Source organism: Trichosurus vulpecula, chromosome 5, assembly GCF_011100635.1.
Source record: "Trichosurus vulpecula isolate mTriVul1 chromosome 5, mTriVul1.pri, whole genome shotgun sequence".
NCBI classification, from domain to species: domain Eukaryota; kingdom Metazoa; phylum Chordata; class Mammalia; order Diprotodontia; family Phalangeridae; genus Trichosurus; species Trichosurus vulpecula.
The window spans coordinates 73,399,071-73,421,621 of NC_050577.1; the positions used below are offsets into that span (position 1 = coordinate 73,399,071).

Sequence of the window (22,551 nt, forward strand, 5' to 3'; positions counted from 1 at the left end):
TGAGATAAATTGTATTTTTCTATAAACTTAGGATAATTTCTTGACAAGCTCATTTGTGATTCAGCTTTAGAGAAGGAAAGATTAACTGTCCGTGAGTTTTATTTGTTGTAGAAATAGGACTTGTTTTCTTCTCAGCATGGCTTGTCTTCATCATCATTAAAAAAAAATTTAAACTGCACTTTACATAAAATGTTTTTATTATACATTCATTCAGGTCTGGGCACAGACCTGAATTGAGGAATTCCTCTCAAAAAGATTTGGGCCATACATTCTATTCTAAATAACTCTAAATTCCCTGTACTGATAAATGAATGTAGTGAGCACATTGAAATCTATCAGTGGTTAACCTTCACATGTTGCCCAAGGTGAGTACTTTTAGCCCTGACTAGGATACTTATTTTATTTAAAAGTATCTCCCTCAGCCTCTATTTTCTCATCTGTAAAATGGGGGTGATAACACTTCTATTACTTACTTGATAGGGATATTGTGAGAAAAAAAGAACATTGGAGACCTTGAAATAGCATGGGAATAGAAACTATTAATAATGCTAAGGCAATTCTACTCTAATAACACTCAATGCTTTTCTTAACTTTCCTTCTTCTCACCAGCATCTCAGCTAGGTGGTACAATGGATAGAACATGGAAATTGGTATAAAGAAGACCTGAGTTTGAATTTTATCTCAGACATTTATTATTAGCTGTGTGACACAGATCAAATCATTTAACATTTCTCAGCTTCCCTTTGATCATCTGTAAAATTGCGCTTCTTAAATTTTTATCTCATGGCTCTCTATGAGAATGCTGCAGATGACCCTACTCACACCCCCTGAATGCTACATATCTTTCTTTACTTACTTTCTGTTCATGACCACTGTTACTCATCCCTAAAATGTAGTGATTGTAGAGAGGACAAATGAAGTCTTGTGTCTTATGGGGGGGGGGGGGGAGTGGGAGAGAGGGAGGAGAGGGGGAGAGCTGGAAAGAAGGAGGGAAGGATGGAAAAAGAGAGGGAGAGAGAGAATGAGAGAGTGCATATAATCTAACACAATAGCTAATCTGAAATATGTGAAGAATAACAGAGGCATAATAGAATGCCAACTTTGTTAGTTCTTATAAAAGACAGTAATTTAATAATTTTTGTTAAAAATAGCTGGAGGTGACAATGTTGATGGCATGGAAGGATCATTTTACAAATCAAACTCTCTCTGAGAGGGAAAGATGTGAAAAAAGATGGGGGGAAAACCACAGATGGTAGAGGATATGAATATCCCCAAAGACATAAAAAGAACAAGAAGTGTTTAGCATGTAGACATCACTTGTTAAATATTTACTGACTGAGTGACCAACCCCTAGGGTTACTTTCACACGTTTATAAAATCTTGATGAGAATGATCTACATACATGTCGAGGGCATCCTTGATGATACTACGTGAAAGAAATAGACAGGAATCCACAAACAATCCTCAACAGCAGACCACATCTTTCTAGTGATATAATAGGCTGAAAGATGCTGATTATTTATTATTAAAAGAAAAAGCTTCAACATGATGGCACAAAAACCAGCCTTAATTCTTTGCTCTAGCAAGGAGCCTCCAATGCAAATGTCACGTTCAACTGAAATTTTTGATAAATGTTACATCAGAGAAATTTTTTTTCAGTGACCATCAAATATATGTTCATATTAAGTGAAATAGATATACCAACAATATTTTCCCCACTAAATACTGTAATGATGGATGTATGGAAAATTATAATTTACAATGATCTAGCTTATACGAACATCTACCATTATAATACATGAGGTGGGTGGAGACACTGAAGCAAAATTACAAAGTGTTTACAGGTGTATGATTTAGCATATTTCAGCATTCACAACACATTGAGTATTCTGCAGTATACACCTGTAGTTTGATTCCTATGTGTCTTGTGGGCAAGAAATATGGAGCATGCATTTTAATTTTGATGATAAGGAGAAATAAAAATTCTTTTATTCCTGGAAAATCAAAATGCTTTGGAAGAAAAAAAAGGGACAAAAATAAAATGAGCTCATCTTAATTTTAAATCAAAACTTGAAAAAAAAAAACCCTTCTCTCAATGTTGTTTCTAGGTTAAGTATTTTAATTTCCCCCATATGTTAGATAAACACTAATGAATCTTATTTGTACATATATGCTGAGGTTCATTATTCTTATTAGCTAAGCTAATATGTCACATCTGGCAATAATTAAGCTCTTTTACAACTCAAATAACAGCTGCTAAATAATAGAAACAAAATCTAAATATTTTTAGAAAATTTGGTTTGCTTTTGTTTAATCCTACTATTACTCGAAATCTTTCATATGTTAGATGCAGATTATATTTGTGTTCCACCCACCCCCCAAGTGCTAAACTACAAGAGTGGAATTACTTCATTTCTAGTGATATTCTTTATTTCAAGACTTTTATTTAAAATAGCTACCACCACAATAACAAAAGTAACTGCTTTCTTTAAAGAATTTTCTATAATGCTATCAATGTTACAGTGATTTTGCACTGAAAAGTACAATAGAAGCCATTCTTATTAAGAACAAAAACATTTTTAATATGCTTTGTGTTAGCAAGAATAAATACTTCCACATGGATTCTTAATCTACATAAGGATTGATATATACTACCTGTCTATAGCAATAGTTTATCAAGATAAAAAAATTAAGTTTCTGTCCACTTGAGTTAACAATAAGAGTGTTTTTAACTAACTTGGAATCATTATTTATGGAATCTGATCAAACATCCAAAAATTCTGTAAACAACTTTTTGATTATTTTGATTATGCTTTCCCCCCAAAAATAGAAATTACAAACAATTCAAATTAGGATAAACTCAAAACTAAGATTTTTGATTTCTCATAATTTTGCCAAGCATTAAAATAAGATGTTTTGTTAATTATAAGTATTTCTTAAGTATTATAGAGCAAAAGAAGAATTTTAAAAGGGTAGGTGTTGTTCACTCTATGAGAATCTCCTAAAGCCCAACACAAAAACAGAAGACAATGAATGGTATCCATTTACCAGCCTAGATTCAGAATTTAATTTCTTCCTTAGGTTTTCTTTCATCATAGGAAGTTACCCAACTGATCAGCTATAGATGGCTACAAGGTCAGGCCTGCTGGCTGTTTGGGATGCTATTTTTCTCACAGACATCTGCCTGTCCTCATAACCTCATTAAATCTTACTTAAAATGTCCCATAATTCCTTTTAACTATGGCAAAGTCATCTAATTCTAGTCAAAAAGAAATCATTGGCACTTTGGAGAGGGATCATTTCCCACACAATAAGCAGGTGGTGGTGACTTAATTTGTCTCAAAGGAGACAATCTCTCAAGCCAATAAAAATGCTCCCCCATGCTTATTCCTTCTACACTGTGGAAAGAAATAGAAAGTTATTCCAATATCCTGATTTTTATGTAATTTTGGAAATTTTTCAAGGTGTCTCTCACTCAGGTGCCTAGAAGATATTCATAATTTTGGAGGAAAAGATGTAACTGCTATTAAATCAGTCTTCTTTGTAAACTGTATAATAAATCTATGAAACACGGTAAGATATAAGGAGAAAGGAAAGTTCAAGTGTGATTAGTAAAGGCAATTAATAAAGACATTAGGATTATAAAGCTTCCCAAGATCACTAGATCATGAAAAAAAAAAACACTAAACATGAAATCCTTACCGTTTCTTTGGGAATCTGCATCTGGCTAGGTTCTGCATTCTACAAGAATCAAAGAAAAATATAAGTTTAGCATGGCCAATACTATTTTCAATATCTCTCAGCATAGGGACACAACTTTGAAAAATTTTTCTCTAAAATGAGTCCTTAAAAATCTAAGAAATATCCAAATTTAAGCTAAAGAATAAAATATACTTGCCCATTCAATGAACATATAAGTAATACTGGTCTAAATTCAAAATAGCCCAAACATTAACAATAGGGGATTTTAGGATATATAACTACTTTTTGGAATCAGAAAGAAAACTTCATTTATATTTTTCTTAAAAGCTAAAATTCATGACAATGGATTTTATTATATTAATGTATAAAAAGAATTGCCTGATTGTGCCACCAGCTTAGTTTGAATGTTACACTATTTTTTAAGTTCTTAAGACTACACAGACACACATACGCACAGACACACACACACACACACACACACAGACACACACACACACACACAGACACACACACACACACACACACACACACACACACACACACATATATATATATATATATATAAGGATATTAATAACAAAAAAAGGAGCTTTAGGGCACATATGGAACTATAAAGAAGCCTTAAGGTAACTTCAATATTTTGTTGTTATATAACATTTCATTTTTTTTTTTGGAGGGAGGAAGGCAGGGCAATTGGAGTTCAGTGATTTGCCCAAGGTCACACAGCTAGTAAATGTGTCAAATGTCTGAGGCCATATTTGAACTCAGGGCTCCTGACTCCAGGGCTGGTTCTCTACTCACTGCACCACCTAGCTGCCCCTATAGACAATTATTTTCAATTAATTTAGAGCTTTGCGGTAAGATAAAAAGGAAGGGCTAATTAAAAATACAAAATTTCTTTCTCAGTTTTTAGGCTCTGACTACCCTTAAAAACAAATAACACTACAGATAGAAACCTGGATTGATAAATGTCATCTTAGAAAAACATGAATAGCCTTGAACAAAATAATGAAGAGTAAAAGGAGAACCAAGAAAACAGCAATATTGTTTTTAAGAACAACTTTGAGTGAATAAGGCATTTTGACTACTATAAATACCCAAATTAACTAAAAAGAACATATGGAGGAAGAGGCTATCTGCATCCAGAGAATGAATTGATAGAGGTAAAGGAATTGACAAATAGACTGATTTTACATATATGCATATTTAAGTCTAATGATAGCCATCTGTAGGACAGGTCAAGGAAGGAAGGAAGAAAAAGAAAAAAAGAAATTTACATGATAACTTTATAAAATATTTAAAAGGAATAGTAAGTTGTACATAATAGATTTGCAATTTCATATGCAATCATCTTTTTTTTATACTGTGTTATGGAAATGCTTGTTTTATTATATAAATTAAAAATTAAATAAATAAAAAAATTTAATGGCATTCCTGCCCCCTGAAACAATTCTTTGTCTAAAGGAATGTATACATAGAATAAATTGATGTTTTAAAATAAGTGGTCAGCACAATGAAGAAGAGTCTAGAAAATAAAAACTAAACAAGGAAAAATCCTCTGTATTTAGGTATAATAAAATCTGGGAAAGTGTGCTGATGCAGTGGAGCAGCTAGGTGGGACAGTAGTTAGAGAATTGGACCTAGAATCAGGGAGTCTGCAATTCAAATGTGATCTAATATACTCACTCACTAGCTGTGTGACCCTGGGCAAGTCAATTAATTTCTGTCTACCTCAGTTTCCTCGCCTATAAAATAGGGATAACAATAGAGCCTACCTCCCAGAGTTGCTGTGAGGATCAAGTATGTGTAAATTTTTTTTTGAAAAACCCTAAAACACTATATTAATGCATTATTATCATTATTAGCATAATTACTACTGCTAATACTACTACCACTACTACTACTACTACCACCATTATTGCTACCACTGAATGATTTCTAGACTGAGACTACATGGAGAGGAATCAAAGCATCATTAGAGTTTACAGATACCTAGAAGACATTCACTATTTAAGGGAGAGCTTTAGAGTTCACCTAGAGAAAATGTGAAACAGAATAGTGAAGAAACTAAATCACTAAATTAAGTGAAGGAAAAGAGACAAACATTATTCAAATATTGCTGAGAATCATAACACAGGAGCTCAGAAAGAGTTTACTGAGAATTCAGACAAAATGATGACATTCCCATACTGTTGAAATTTATCCAGTGTTTCTGAAACCAACATAAATGGGTATCTAAAGTTATATCCAAGAAGATTAAGCAAACATGATTTCATTTTTTGTATCCTAACCATCACGACAGTTTTCACTCAGTCTAACTGCTGTTTTGGAAAACAAATGCTAGCTGGGACTGATGTTAAATACCCTAAAACAGCTAGGCTAAAATGTATTTTAAAACAATCTTATTACCACGTATGTTCAGTTAAACAATTTGCATCATGGCAAAAGGCACAGGCATTAGTCAGTTCTCCAATTCTGCCATTTTTACAAGCAAGTTCCAATTAACAGTTTACTACAAAACCTTTTCCCAACACTCCCTCTCTAATGTGCTTACTTTGAAGACTACCATTATGATGAAAATTCCTGTATGATACTCAGAAATGTTTATGAACTTGTTACCAGTGAAAACGGGAAATTACAAAGGTTATTCCATTTTACTTGAGTCATTCTACATAACATTCAATGTATTGCTAATTAGGAGCTGTGGGATGTCTCCTCTATACTAGTTCTTTTTAATTTTAAAATTATCACCATCCTTTGTTTTTATTGTAAATTAATTCTTTCCATACTACAAGATTCAAACTTCCTGATTTAGATTAATTATAAATGCAATGAATAATCTGTGGTCATGCAGTGGGACAAATAGTAAGCTTACAAAAGGCAAGTTTCTGGAAATGTGACATCTATGAAATAACCCACACATCTGTCTGCCTTCAAGCCGAGACCATACAACAGCTTTATATTAATTACCATTTGCTATAACTGGACAGGGGGAGCAGTGGAAAAGAGGGAGGGAGGGAAGAAGGGAGGGAAACAGAGAGAGAAAGAGAGAGACAGACAGAGAAAGTGAGAATGAATTCCTTTTATAACAGAGATTCATAACGTAGAGTCAATAAAGATATGTGTGTATACACAAATATATAAATACATACATACATATATATAAATACATACACACGCACACACACACACACACACACACACATAGATATACACATACGCATGTAAACCACATTTCAACATAGTTGACTTCCTTTAAAATACTATGAATTTTTTAATGCATTTAAAAAGGTTCAATAAGCTTCATGAAACTCTTCCAGGGATCCATGAAACAGAAAATGGTAAAAACTCTTTCCTTATAAATTAATTTTTAATTATGCCTACACAGACCTTACAACAACTCTCTATTTTTCAAACAAATTAGAGGGATCATTTTTAAAAATTTGAATAGATTACTTTCGTATCTCAGAGAATAATGATTTTGTCAGAACAGGCATTCTCCTTCTACCAATGCAGACTGAAACCCTTAGTGAACTTTTTCATGAGTCTTTGTGACCTAAAAATATCATCCCCTGGTGTCCACTCTTCTGGTGATTAGCCTCTCTTATTGAGTCAGGCTTATCCTTACCTGAAAGGCGCACTATATCTCCCTGAAATCCCTATCTACCTTAGTGTGACCTGCAAGAAGGTCATCTTTCTTTTCTTTTAATTCTATTTGATTTATTTTTTATTTATGGAACAAAACAAGCATTTCCATAACACAACATAATTTAAAAAAATCAAATTTTAAACAAGTAAGATTTGATAGCTATCTGGAGAGAATTGAATGGAAATACAAAGGAAAACCACTTTTTCTCAGCGGTTCAGGTCAGCCTTTAAGAACTGAAAAAGGATGAGAAGTTACAGAGAAAGGAAAAATGTAAATGAATACACAAATAATAGTTCCAAGACAAACTTCTCGGCATGTATCTAAACCAGCTCAATGACTCATGTTAATCTGAAATTTTCAACAGCTCTCTATCTTACACACCATTTCCCTTGGGTGGAAGGCTTCTTCCTGGCGAATGACAAGAAGGCTGACAGTTCCTCCCATCTTGGTGCTTCTGAGCAAGGAGACAACTTCCTCTTGGGTTCTGCCTGTTAAATCTACTCCATTTACCTAAAACAAAGAGAGTATTGAAAAAGCCTGTTAGTGTAGACAAGAAACAAGATAAATGGTACAGCCGATAGCATGCAGTTAACTATTCCACAGAATGTTATCCGATGATTCAGAAAATCTGGGATTGAATCAATGTGGGAACTCCCTCCCAATGTTGAGATCAGTGCTCTCAACATGTTGGGATAGCTTCTGTGGTTGAAAAAAGAAGGCATGGTCTAAGAATCAAAGTTTGGGAGATAGTACAGATCATCCTCAGACAAACAGGTAGGCAGACTGCTGTTGGGTCCACACCTGAAGACTTTGTCAGAACAGCTCAAAATTGGGTCAAAATCTGGGATAGTCTTGGACATCTACAGGGGTGGATATGACTGCATGCAACTAATGCACTGGAATCAATCTTTTAAAATGTAGTCAGCACATGGGAGAGTGGAGGAAAAATATCAATGGGTTTATTATAGCTAAAATAATGCTTTATACATCTATAAGAAAATATTAGCAGAAATTTAAATAGTAGCCATTAAAATCAATAAATGGCAACCTACCTAGATAAAGTACTGAATAGGAATTTTAAAATACTAGCTGGCTTGAATGCTATTGGCTGCAACATGAAATTTCAAGGACATTTTATATTTTAAGTCCTTTAAAGATTGAAATAGGTCTTTGCTATTTCAGGTGGCAATGAAAATCATGTTCAAAGTGTATGAGAATTCCATTTTAATTTGAAAGTTTTAACTCTGAAAAACATTTGAAAAGTGACTGTCCCCTCCCCCAGTCTGGTCACTCTTCTACTCTGAGATTCTTCAAGTCCCACAATCTAACAGAAAATACAGAACTTCATCATTTTGATATTGAAAAAAAATTTCCCCAGAAATAAGACAGCTTTCTGGGGGCAAGGGCAGGGGGAACAACTTTCTTATGTTGTGATTAAAAAGTTGTTTATAATTTGCAACAAAAAACTATGACTCTGGAAAAACTTAAAAATTCAAAGAAAAAAGTGTTATTTCAAAAGAAAAAGCCTTGAGTATTTAGTGAAAAGAAAAGCGAAGAGAAAGAGAAAGAGAAAGAGAACAGAAGAAAAGAAAAGAGAAGAAAAGAAGGGGAGGGGAACTATAAGTTACTACAGAGTAAGGATGGTATCTATATAATCCCTATGTACAAAAAATAAGGCACATTAAAAAATCTTGCTGTGGATTTTCAAATGTGAAAAATTAGTTGTTATTTAGTGTGCAAACAGCATATATGAAGAAATGAGTGGAAGATAAGGATATAAAGGGTTGAGGACATGGACATAGATGAAAAGATACAACAAAATGAAGTGAAATAACCAAGGGCAAATACAAAAGTAACTCCTTCAGCTACATTTTTCTGGTATGACACCAAATGAGTCCATAGTAACTTCTTACAAGTAAGGATTATTATACTCTTTGTAATTTTATTCGTAATGCCTAGCACCTATAATAGGAAATCAATAAATATTGGTTGATTAATTGATCTTTAAAGGAAGTTCATTGAATTTTTGAACTTTGTTAAGGTACTAGAGAGATCACTCAAATATATTTGCAAAAAAATATTTGATTGGTAACCTGACAATTACAGAAAATCCAAGAGTGTGTAGTACAAAATATATTTCTCTTTTCTCAAAATATATCAGCTTATCTAGTCTAGAGTTTCGAATCTATAGAGAAGGCCTTAAAAGTATAAATGAAATGTTAATGCAGAAAGTTAAACATATCAGTTAATACACCAAGAAAACATGGAGAGATGTAAGGAGAGAGGGAAGGAAGCCATAGTATGATTTAGAAGTGTGAGTTAGAGGCATATAAAATATATTGTCCTGCCTTTGTGGCAAGAATTTAGTTTTTGAAGATAGCATCTAGAAAATGCTGCCATAATAAAGCAAAAACATGAATGGAAATATATAGAGACCACAGAAGGGCAACATATTTAACATTTATATTAATGTTGGTAATTGGTCCACTCGTTCTCAATAATTGAAGGACAGGGGATTCTGCTTTACAAAGATTGGATGTTTTCTAAAGAAACAGCTTAATACAGAAATGACAAAAGCTTATTTTTTTCCTCTATATGCCAGTATAACTGATTTCAAAGGAAACATAACAGAAATTCATAAATATGCAAGACATAATCTATCCAAAGATATCTTTATTGGCATTAAATTTTTGTCTCAATTCATTGTGTTTATTCCCCTGCTGATATTTTTTGGTCCTAGTTCTTTTCCTGTGAACTGCTTTTCATTTACTTCACCTTTATATTTTCTAGTCAAAAGATATATAAAGCATTTCTGTTTCCTCAGATAAACTCATAATCAAGTAATGAATCCAAACAAAGGTTAAGTCTATATATTACCAAAACATTTTATTGACTCAAAATTTCAACAAAATATATTGTTTTAAAAAAAATTCCATCAATCCAAGTGTTTGACATTATAAAAACCAACTATCTAAATGACTACCTTACTTTTTGATCGAAATGAATGGACTGATTAGATGTTTTGTCACCATGTAGACACAACCCCAAACTGAGAGAAAAAACATTATACTAATTGAATTGTTTTGTATGTACTCTGCTGCAAAGCAGAATTCACTGTTTCATACTGAGTATATAGCTGTACAAGGCAGCATAAAAGAAGCAGTCATGTAATTCCCCAAAATGATTTATGGGTTCACGTTTCTGTTTTTTAAAAGATTAAAGGAATTAGTCACTTACCTCCACAAGCCTATCTCCTGCTTTTAGTCTACCATCTTGAATAGCTGCCCCTCTGGGAAGGATATTTTTCACATAAATTGGAGCTGAGCCACCAACTGGTACATCTCTGGAAGTGATGCTAAAACCCAAACCTTCTGAACCTGGGCAAATAAGAGAAATGATTGAGATTTTCATCATTTGAAAGTGCTTTGCCTTGAAATAGTTTATTAATGATCCCACCAAACTGTGCAAGCAGGCATTCTTATTCTATATCCCCTTTTGCACAGATTTTCTAAGACAGAAATAATGAAGTTAAGAGAAGTCAGGAAAGTAAACAACATCGCAGTGAGGGAAAAAAGAAACTTCTAAAACTAAAATTATGGAATTTACTGACAATGAATGAATTTTATCATCTTCATTTGGCACTCTTGCATTCTAGCTAAATGTTCACGTTTATTTCTCAAAAATATAAGTTTTTGTGCCATCTAAGACAAGAAATAATTACTGGATTAAAAAAACCATCTTACTTTCTGGCTCCCATCTCCAAAAATGATCAAATTACATTTAATGGTGATGAAATTAATGAAGCATTTAAATATGACTGATTTGAATACTTTCGATTCTTAAGCTTTTGGCAGCATTTTTTGACATGCATTATCATATGTTGAATACAGTGTAGGAAGGTTATGTGTATCCAGAACTGACAAGTAATAATCCAAAATGAAGCAAGGTAAAAATCTAAAGAAAATAACTTGTCAATTACAATTATGACAAATTTCTACTTAAGGTTCAAAAAAATTATTTCTGAAGATATTAGGTTACATTTCAGTTTAAATGCTATCTTGGACATACTTGCCTTGAAAGGGGATTCTGTCCTATATGGATATCATTAAATCATAGTGAGTCTTACACATAAAAGAAATATTACCAGCTGCAAATACATAAACAAAGTTTGGGAGTCTAACATTTACAGATATGAGCTTATTCACTAGGTGATCACAAGACAATTACAATCTTCCTAACAGTTTCCTTATCTATAAAACTATTCTTAAATTTCCTAGTTCACAAAATTGTGAGGAGGAAGGGTTCTGTAAAGTTTAAAAGAGTATGTACATTTGAGGTTATGCTTTTAGTAAATACTGGTTTAAATAAAACTGAAAGAAACCCATTTAGTTGAAACTCAGGTCAATTCAATTCAAGAAACATTTTTTAACAAGCTATTGCATGCTGAGCACAAAGCCAAGTGCCTTCCCTCATAGAGTTTATCTGATAGGCACATATGACACATACAAAGACAACTGTAATATTAAAAAATGTCCAAAGGGTCACAGATCTAGAGCTAGAAAAGGCTTTAGAAGTCATCTAGCCCAAGTGCCTTATTTTACAGATGAGAAAAATAATCACCATACCAATTTGTTCCTTTTTAAGTATATGATATGAATGTGGGGTGACCTTTACTTAAGCATATTGTCTTTAGATTCTTGTTCTCACCCATTTCTCTTCTCTGTGCCTCTGTCTTCATACTGTTGCCTACATCTAAAATGTCTTCTCCAGTCTTGTCTGCCAGGGGAATAACTATTCATACCTTAAAACCCAACTTAAATGCCACTTGAAGCACTCTCTGATCTCCCTGGCTGGTTGATAACATCTTTATCACTTGACCCATTCCAACTCCCAAATGTATTTAAAGTATAATATTGTTTATTAACCCTCCCCCCTACACTGGCCTCAAAACTCCATGAGGACAAGAGAACCTAACTTTCTTTTCAATCCCACCTTCCCCTTTTTCCCAACACCTCTCCCAACCCCTACCTCCAGTGCCTGGGACTATGCTGTACTATGGTCTGCAAATAGGACCACTTATTAATAAGTTTTACATGAATAACTTAAGAATTATCAGAGGAATCATGGAGAAAGGACAGTAGAACATGGGGGAAATCAGAACACACAAAACACCCTCCCTCTCCCTCACCCCCACAAAATTTATAAATAGGGTTAGATTTAGAATGAAATTCTACTGTTTACAACTTCAAATTATTGAATTTGTTCAGTAAGAGATAATGAAAACTGATTTTTTCCCAAGATTGGTCAGTTATAATGGAATGATTTAATGTGCTTATAATTGCTCATATTTTAAGCTGTTTGCTATGATTACAAGCATAACACACCATCCCCATGATAATCCTTTCAAAATTTTTCTGCTGGGATTTTCCCACCTGTCTGTTTTAATGGGACCCTAATGACTTACAATATCATTTTAATAAGGGAGGCAATCTAAACTCTTCTCACTTTGCTATCTTAATTTGTATGAACTATAAAGACTGCCTGTTGTGTGAACCTCAATATTATTAAAATATCACCAATAACCCCTAAATCTGTATGCTAAAAGTTCAGCCAGTGACCTTTAAAAGAAAGATAAATAGATATCAATTTTCATTTAGAAAAGCCAACAAAACATTCTGTACTGACTGAAACATATTACTGACCTTCTCCTCTGACTTTATTAAAAAGCTAATTCCTGTGAAAGATCAGAGTATCTGAAAATGCCAAAATGGCAATAACTATTAAGAAATCATAATTATAGAAGCAAAGACTTGTGGGCTATCCTAATTTTGTCATTCTGGATGTCATAGTTCCAAAAATATGTCAAAGAATCACTTCAATGAAGAATGTCTCACTTTTTATCAAATAAAGACAGATGATTTCCTTGTAATAAATCACTATGATTTAGGACATGCTAGTTGGAATTTGAAGTCTTGGACATGTTGTGCTTTAATGTAGCCTACAAAGAAATTTTAACCTAATGACACCAATTGGTAAAATAACCATTGCCTGTTACTGAAATTGTATTTGGTAGGTTTCTAAAAAGCCTCTTTTCTTATGGCATCCTTCATTAGAGACAATTGAAGACAATCAAAATCCCCATTCTATTCATACTTATAATACACTACTTGGGAGTATGCTTAAACGCTTTGCTTCATTTACTGCTCCACATGGATGATGCCCCAGTAATCAAATGAAAATAGCATTAGGGAGATGGGCCTCCACTGTGCATGTTGGTATTAACAAATGTAAAAAAAAAAAAAAGCTTAAAAAGGAAGCTGTTATTTATTTCTTCTGTTGTTTTCTAATGTAAGCCACAAAAATTTAAGCACTGCTAAAAATATATTGCCTATTCCCTAATGTTTTTTAAAGTGAAAGAGATATATTTCATCAGAAATGACTAACTGTAATTTCTGAATAAAAAAATTTTCTTGATGACAAGTACATTTTCAAATCATCACCAAAGTTCAACTACCATACTAGAATTTTTCAGATACACTTGCAAAAAAATTACTTTATGGAAAAATTATAATTTTCTAAATTAATGGATTAGGAGTTACTTAAAAGACCAAGGATATTTAGAAAACTGGTAAACTTTTACATGTATAGTTCTAGTGAAAGTCAGACATAAAATTGGGAAATTTGTCACTGTGAGGAGCCCGAGGCATATTTTTGGTCAATTTTCTATGGACATTTTATTAAGTTATTTCATTATATTCTTTCTAAACGAGGAGTGTCATTCAGTGAGCATAAAACATAACTGAAAGAGCTACAATCAGATTTATGCTGATGCCCTTAAGTCTTGTTGGAGGAAAATCCACCACAGACAAGCTGTCAACTCTAGCTTCTGTCAAGGGAGGTTTATAGAGCTGAAAATTCAGAAACCAGAAACAAGCAACGTGGTGTTCATGGGAAGTTCACTTAGTGCTAAACACAGTTTTAGAAAGGAGATAAATACTTTATATTCAAAGCTTCTCCAACTCTCTACCCAAAGTAGAAAATAAAGTGTTGGTGGAGGCAGGAGATTTGAGGTCTGATGCCAGACATGTGCTTTCAGCACCAGTTTTCCTACTTTACAAATGAGGCAGAATACCTTGCCAGTTGAAAAACTATGTGATCCAATGATAGACAGATAAAGAGAAATGGGTGGAAAACATCAATGTTGTCATATTTGAAACGAACTATAAAGGTTATGATTTTTTTCAAACCACACATTTTCATTTGTTTCTGGATTGAGACACACTTCATTCTACAAATCATCCTTGAGCTTTTCTATCTTCTAATTCACTTGAATTTGTCTGTTTTCAACTATAATAACAAAGCCACAGAGACATGTTGGAAAAGCAATTATTTGACTCAGGATGTTGGAACAAATCATCAATTTAGTTTTTTGTTTTAAAAAAGGTAAATCAATTGTTTGACTGAATTGATCAGTTGAGTCAGTAAAAATAAAAAAAAATATGTTGCAGCCATAATTGAGTTTAAGGTGATATTAACACATCACTGGAAGCAAAGGGGTAATGACTCAGTTTTAGATACCATCATAACTTAGCGATACCACCTTATCTGAAATTCATGCTATCCATAGTTATCACCTCGTCCAGATCCTGGTGGGCATTTTACCCTGGACATTCTCTTTCCTTTTTCAATAATATCAGTGCCTCTCTGATTAACAGTCTTTCTATCACAGGACTTTCTGAGGAGGGGATTCCTGTGTAAATGCTGGTATTCGCCCTCAAATACCCTAATCTCCCAGTTCTTCAATCTAACCCACAGGTAAGTATGACTTACTATCCAATTGTTCTTCAGCTACACACAGAGATATCATATCCATCCTTGAAACTGCTCTCCCTCAGAAGTATTACATGTCTACATGTCTGATCTCTGAAATTTCTTCTGATTATAATCTTTTATCATTTCATCTTTCTCTGTGCCTTGTAACCTCTAGTCATTTTTCATTTTCACCTTTGCCTTCGTTTCTTCTACTATCCTTTCTTAATCCATCTCCCCTGCACTGGCTACACCTCCATTTCTTCCTTATCACAGGCCCTTTGTGAATGAAGTTGTCTCCAATTATTCTCCACTCTCAAATCCATTGCTCCCTTGTCCTTTCCTAATCATGCTTTTTTCAAACCCCAACTATGGATCACACTCATCATCTTCCTCCTTCCCTTCTATTCATGTGCTGCCAAATGGAGCTGGAAGAATTCATAAAATCTTGTTGACTAGGTCTGTGACAAATTTATGCCCTATCATCACCCAAGATGTATTCACTAAACATGGATGTCCCCAAGACAAGGACTATCCTTGTCCTTCCTGTCTTCTTGCATTACATCATCTCACTTGGTGATCTGATCAGCAACAACAGTCTCAATTAACATCTCTAGAAAGATGATTCCCAAATCCATGTATCCATGTAAACTCTTTCCTGAGTTCTAAAGCTCTAATTGCTTTTTGACCATCTCAAACTGGATATCTTATAGGCACCTTAAATTTAGTATGCCCGAAAAATGAACTCATTGTCTTTCCTAGCTCTCTGAATCCACCCCTCTACCAAATTTTCTATTATGCTATAATTGCTTATTTTCCATTTGAGTATAGCATATCTAAAAGCTTCTTTTATCTACTAAGATCTTCAAGTTTTATTTTTCCCCCATGATTGTTAGGAGAAATAACATAATAAAGTTGCTATCAAGAATAAGGTCTAAAAACATAAAATATGGAACCAAATCAATGTGAAACCACATACTGATATTTATATGTTTAGTGATTTTTAAACACCTCATATGTATTTACTTAGGGTTCAATGGTCTGAAGATGGCTCACAATATAATGGAAAAAACCTGTTTCTAAAAAAAAAATAATTGAACACAATAAAAACTGAATGTAAGTCTTACCTTTCTTAAGCTGGATATTAAGTCTCTTTCCTATTTTTTTGGTGTTATAGCCACTGCTTGGAGGTGGACTAAGGACATTTTGCTGTGAGGGAGACACAGTTGATGGCAGTTTTCCTGCTATGTTGGCACTATGAGGTAGTTGTGAATAAGAGTCTGTTTGGTCAGCCTGATAACTCAGTCTGGGTATTCTTGGGAGTGCGGGAAGTCCTGCACTATTAACACTCTTGTTATCCATATACTGTGTGTCGGGGTTGAAGCGGTTAGAATGGCAATTGTTCCTCTCACTCTGAGATAGCTGTTCATACTGTTCCTTCTTTGCCGCAGGGACCACATGGAACCAAATGATGGGTGCACGCATGGCTTGGCGAAACATATGCTGTGCTCTGGGTTTCAGAATGAATGAAAATTAGCAAATTAAGACTGGCAGACTAAGAGCATTATGAGCATAATTAAGTAGACTAATTAAGCAACAAGAACTGACAGATATTGCTGAAATTAAAATGAAAACTAAAATACCAATAACCTATTGATCAATCATCCTTACATCTTTTGATGAAGGTAAAGGTGCTGCACCAGATATGAATTACATGTAATTCTTGGGGAAAAAATAAAAAATAAAATTAACTATAACTGAAGTATATTATGCACTAGCTCTTGACTGTGGGCCATATTAATTAACAGCATTATGTACATCACTAAACCTCCAATGCAGTTAAATATCATCTTCCACAGAATTAAATATCATTATCCATATTTTCCAAAACAACTTTTGAATATTTAACAGTAAATTTGTAAGTATTCCAAGGAATATAATTTTGTACAAATTTATTTAGAAATTAAATGGTAACTAGCAGTTGACTTCCTATTGCATGCTGTAAATACATGGAAAAAGTCATCAAAGTCTGAGTATACCCACTTCTGATTCTTGTGTGCGCAGAACCAGGGCCACTACTCTTTGTCACATAATTTAAAACATTGAAAGTAATGGGTTCCAATATCATTATATGGTATGGCTACATTTCAACAAATTATAATATCTCATTCTAATTCCTCAAATAGAAGTATCTAATATTTACCTAAGCCTTGCACTCCACAGCCCACCCTGAAAAACATTAAAGAGGAGAAAATGTTGTTTTCTCTTTTAGACATTACTTAGAAAACTATAGGAAAGATCCCCTGGAATTTAGTCTTACAGCTTTTCTATATTTGATTGCACCAAAGCAGAAAAACTCAGACAGCCTATAGTGCAATTCTTTCATACTAAGATCCACAGGAGTTTTTCCTTTCTTAAGAATAATCTTTGAAAAACAGCATGGAAACTCCTTAAGTAACAAATATTGTGAAAACTAGAGGAATGGTGGATTTTTTCCAAGACACAAGGCAAGTAGCAGAGTAGCAAAAGTGAAATGGGCCCATATTGGAATTAAGAAATGAGCCTTATCAGCCAAAAGACATTTCACATGTAGTCTAATTGTTGTGCTGTTGTTGGTCGGTTGTGTCTGACTCTTTATGACCCTGTGGAGCACGCTGTCCAGGAGGTTTCCTTGGCAGACACTGGAGTGGTCTGCTGCTTCCTTTTCTAGTAGATTAAGGCAAGCAGACATTAAGTGATTTAACTAAGGTAATACACCTAATAAGTGTCTGAAGTCAGATTTGAATTCAGGTGTTCCTCACTCCTGGCCCAGCACTCTATCCACTGAGGCCATTTAGCTGCCCTGACTATACAGTAGTTTAATGAATTAAAAATTTTAAAGGAAGGTAATGGAAGAACATTTCTATCAGGAAGCCATACTTAGACATTTTGCTGTAAAGATTTCAAATACCTGCCCTACAGGATATCTAAAGCTTGAAAGGGTGCAATTTTTTTATAGCAGGTACACTTACTGTTCAAATTTACTGTTGCGAAGGTCTCCGTCATTAATGCTGACAATGCAATCATTCTCATGAAAAAGGTTTTCTTGTTCAGCCTTACCGCCTTTTTCCAGTCGTTTCACTAATAACCCCAGGGTTCTAGAACATTAAGAATGCAAATGATTATACATGAAATATCTCCTTGGTTCATATGATCCTACCCATTTAAAACCACTATGAAATTCACAAAGCCTTTCAATTTAAGGTAGAATGTACACTAACCCACTAGCAGTGATTTTTCAAATGGAACTGCTACCCCATTACTTTCCATATGTAGTGTAACAATATCCAGAAGAACTTGTGATCTCCATCACGAACAGTACCCATTGCTAAGAAGGGGGAAAAAATCACTTTCTGACATGTCAGAGCAACAAATTTTAGAAACAAACTATAACATTCTGTCTAACATAGACAACTGCTTGAAAAAGAGCTAGCCTGATGGCTCAGTGAATGTCACAGTGTGCAACATGTGAGAAGCATGTTTTTCTCAACACTTTTGGCAGAATTTTTGCTGTAAGCCAATTTTATGCCCTCTCATTGAGAGAAAAAAAAAGATAATCAGGTACCTCAGCAGCCTCTAGTTAAGAGAGGGATAGCTGGGAGAAACATACATAGCTTAGTCAACTATTGGGTTTTTCTATTTGAGATGAATTCAGGGATTTAAAGAAGAAATAATTTCCTGAGTTAGCATTTACATTCAGCAGATGCTTTAGTTTCTCCATTTCAAAAGACTGTACTTCTCACAATGCTAACTAGGCTGATAATAATATTTCTATTTGAAGAGGTGACAGAATCGAGCTAACTAAGAAGTTTTAAGGCAATGGCTGAGAGAAGGCCTAATGATCTTTCCCTCCAATATCACTGTTCAAATTACCTAAACACCCCCCCCCAAAAAAAAGATAGGTAAAGCTTTAAAAGGTGTATTTGGAACATACTAAGAAAAGTAAAGCATGAAATAAAAGTGTATGGTGTGCAGCCATGAGTAGCTAGATAGCACAGTAAAAGACTGTTGAGCATAGAATCAGAAAAATCTGAGTTCAAATTCTGCCTCAAATACTGACTTACTAGCTATGCGACCCTGGGCAAGTACTTAACTCGGCCCATTCTCAATTTCCTCATCTGTAAAATAGGGGACTTAGACTTCGTGACCTTTAAGGTCCCTTCCAGCTGTTTCTTCACTCATCTAATGCCATTCTGAGTGCTGAGGCACATGGAAGATTCCTTTATGACAACTTTGCATTGATAACTATCAGTATTATTTATCTAGTTGGCGTATTTTTGTCTATTTGTGCATTGATTTAGTTACATACTTACTAAAAAAAATAAAGTATTCCTATGTGGGAATTTAGTTCTTAAAGATTTATTATTTTCATAATTGGTGAAATCATTTTATTCCAGGGTTACCTTTCCTGCTTCAATTATATTTCAGATAATCAGTCTGAATACTCAAATCTGCAATGTTGCAAGGTAATATGGATTTAATTGGAACTTCCTAGGAGTCAGGAAAGTTCTCCAATAGAAAAAAAATCTTAAATGAAATAATATTTCACCTAAATTTTTGTCTTGGAGGATCTTTTCTTTGATGAAAGTGGATTCTAGTGATCCCTTCTCTGCTATTCATTCTTATAACTCTTTGTTTATGTCCTCCATAGCCCTTTTTACTGTCAATTTTGCTTAATACTCATGTGCATAATAGAACCTTAATTTCCTTTCCAACTTCAGGCTCCTTAAGGGCAGAGTCTATCCTTTGCTCCTCCAAGAACAGTTAAACATTCAATAAATGGTAACTGAATGAAAGTACAAGTTTAGGGAAGTTCCTGGAATGAAGTAAGCACTTAGTAAATGTTTTATTTATCTAGCTAAGTTAAACAATGTTGTCCATTGACCACGTTGAGACAAATCAATCACTGGTAACAGGAATTTCATGTTAAGATTCTAGCCCTTGAAGGTCATATCAAAGACAGGTCCAAATAAGAGAGTTCTATTTCAACAGAATTCCTTGGTATTTCTCATTTTATCAGCAACTTATATCATATTAACTAATGAAGCCATGGTCCACTTCTGACAAAATTCTCAACTCTACTAAAATCTAATTAAGAATCACCTGGCTAATCCATAAGTCACATATTTAAAGCAAATCGTAAGTGATAATCAAACTGGCAGATCTTCTGTGATTGTACTGACTTCATAAAACAACCATTTTAAGAATTTAAGTATTGTAGACAATTTTCAGTAAGTTTAATGATAAATGTAAATATCACTAGAATCATTCATGAATAGGACCAGGATTGAAAATGGAGTATCTCAAGCAAAAGGACAAAAGCAAGTATTAACCTGAAAAACCATTCAGTGAATCTGTAATAGGTAGGATTCTAGAAAGATATAAATTACTTTCTTAGTGCTGAATTCCCTTTTGGAGAATAAAAATAAATAAATAAATAAGTCTGTCATCTCTCCCCAACCTCTGGCACCCAAAAGGAACACATTCTCATAAAATTGATTTAAGCAAGCGGTCCTATTATATAAATCATGGCAAATGACCTCTAGACCTAAGCTATGATTCTATGAAAAACAAAGCGGGGATTTGAAAAACAAAATAACATATTAGATAGTGCCTTTGCTTCTACACAGCCAATCACAAAATCACTGAAAGGCAGCCACAGAGAAACGATGATACAATCATTAAGCAGATCATGTGAGAAAGGACAATTACAACAGAGCGAATCACGCGCTAGGCTTCTCCTTCCTCAAGGTATAGAGATTTCTGTGCTTACAAATTCCTGAAGTCATAGCATGAGTTCAAAGGATTTGAAAAGCTATATAATCAGCTTCCTTAGCCTTGTATATTTAAATACTGTTGAGTTTGTTGTTAAGTCATTTTCAGTCATATCTGATTCTTTGTGACCCCATTTAAGGCTTTCTTGGCAAAAATACTGAAGTGGCTTGTCATTTCTGTCTCCAGCTTGTTTTACAGATAAGGAAACTGAGGCAAACAGGGTTAAGTGACTTGCCCACCAGCTAGTAAGTACCTGAGGCCAGATTTGAACTCATGAAGATGAAGATTCCATACTCCACTCTATCCACTGTGCCACCTACCTGCCCTTACTGTTGACTTCAGTGGGTCAATAAACATTTATTAAGCCCCTACTATGTGTCAGGCAATAATGCTAAACACTGGGGATACAAAGAAAAGCAAAAGACAGGCCCTGCCCTCAAGGAGCTCACAATCTAGTGGGGAAAGACCGTATCTAAAAAGAAGCAGAAAAGAAGAGTTGGAGGGAGAGACGTATCAGGTATAAGGCATAACAGAACCCTTCAGCTTTGAGGTGGCTGCTTTGGTTCCCCTCCTTAAATGGAGAATCTGAGAGGAGACCTCTGATGTCCGGCCCCCAACCTCTCCAAACAGAGAGAAGTGAGAGGGACAGGGGGTACTAAGTGGCTAAGGAGGTGTGATTTTCAGAATGGAGCCAATCTTCAAGAAATATGAGTTTCTGGAAATAATGAAAAACAGAGCAACCAAGGGAGAAATGATGAGTTCGGGCCACAGTACTCAGCTACTAAAACATTTTTTTCTTTAAAACCAAAATAATATATTTTATAAGTAAGTAACCATTCATTGTAAGGATTTCAACGCTGTTGGAATCTTTAAAAATCTTCTTGAAAATATTTTATCTACATCATCTTACTTTTCTTTTTATATAACATGATTTTAGAGGAATGCAAACAATGTATTTGTGATAGAAATCATTTAGCACTCTATTAACAGTGATCATCATAATGGAGTTTGTGCTGAGATGAATCATTAATGAGAGGGGGTACTTAAAAGCATCCTCAGTGATCACAGTACTATTTTGTTTAACTTTGGAAAATCCATCTTGTAGAATTTCCTTTTACAATTTAGGTAAAATGTGTGATCTTTTGAACAAGGATTTTCATGATATAGTAACATAATAATACTTTTGAGGGCTACTCAATGTTTACAATGTCAATAGGCTAGACCAATAAATCCACTTATTAAGTGACTGTTTAATTATCACTATTATCAAACTTTTATAAATCTGATATTGTTTGACTGATATCACTTCAAAAACAATTAAACAAAGTTATAAGCTAAACATTTCACTTCGTCGATAATTTATCTTTCTGACTAATCTAAATAAGTCCTCACATGTCAAGACTAGAATGTTATTAATCCTAACCTCTGGTAAAAACACTATAACATAGGAATAAACTACAAGTCAGAGCCACATTATCCCTCATTAACCACAATCCACAAAATCCATTGTGTTTATTGTCTAAAGCCATCATCTCAAATGCTGCAGCATTTCTCTGAGATCTCCAAACTGACCCAAT

The 22,551-nt window shown here is 34.1% G+C and overlaps 1 protein-coding gene across 10 annotated transcripts in view; it reads right to left on the bottom strand.

Annotated features, from left to right (window-relative positions):
- The window catches only part of PARD3 (par-3 family cell polarity regulator), a 721,872-nt gene that overhangs the window by 281,265 nt on the left and 418,056 nt on the right, over positions 1-22,551 (bottom strand). For all 10 annotated transcript variants that reach the window (XM_036761384.1, XM_036761385.1, XM_036761380.1 and 7 more), the window contains 5 exons: positions 18,172-18,297; positions 16,288-16,670; positions 10,589-10,728; positions 7,733-7,861; positions 3,703-3,741 (listed from right to left, as the gene is read on the bottom strand). In XM_036761384.1, coding sequence (XP_036617279.1) covers positions 3,703-3,741; positions 7,733-7,861; positions 10,589-10,728; positions 16,288-16,670; positions 18,172-18,297 — 817 coding nt within the window. The remainder of the gene's footprint in view (positions 1-3,702; positions 3,742-7,732; positions 7,862-10,588; positions 10,729-16,287; positions 16,671-18,171; positions 18,298-22,551) is intronic.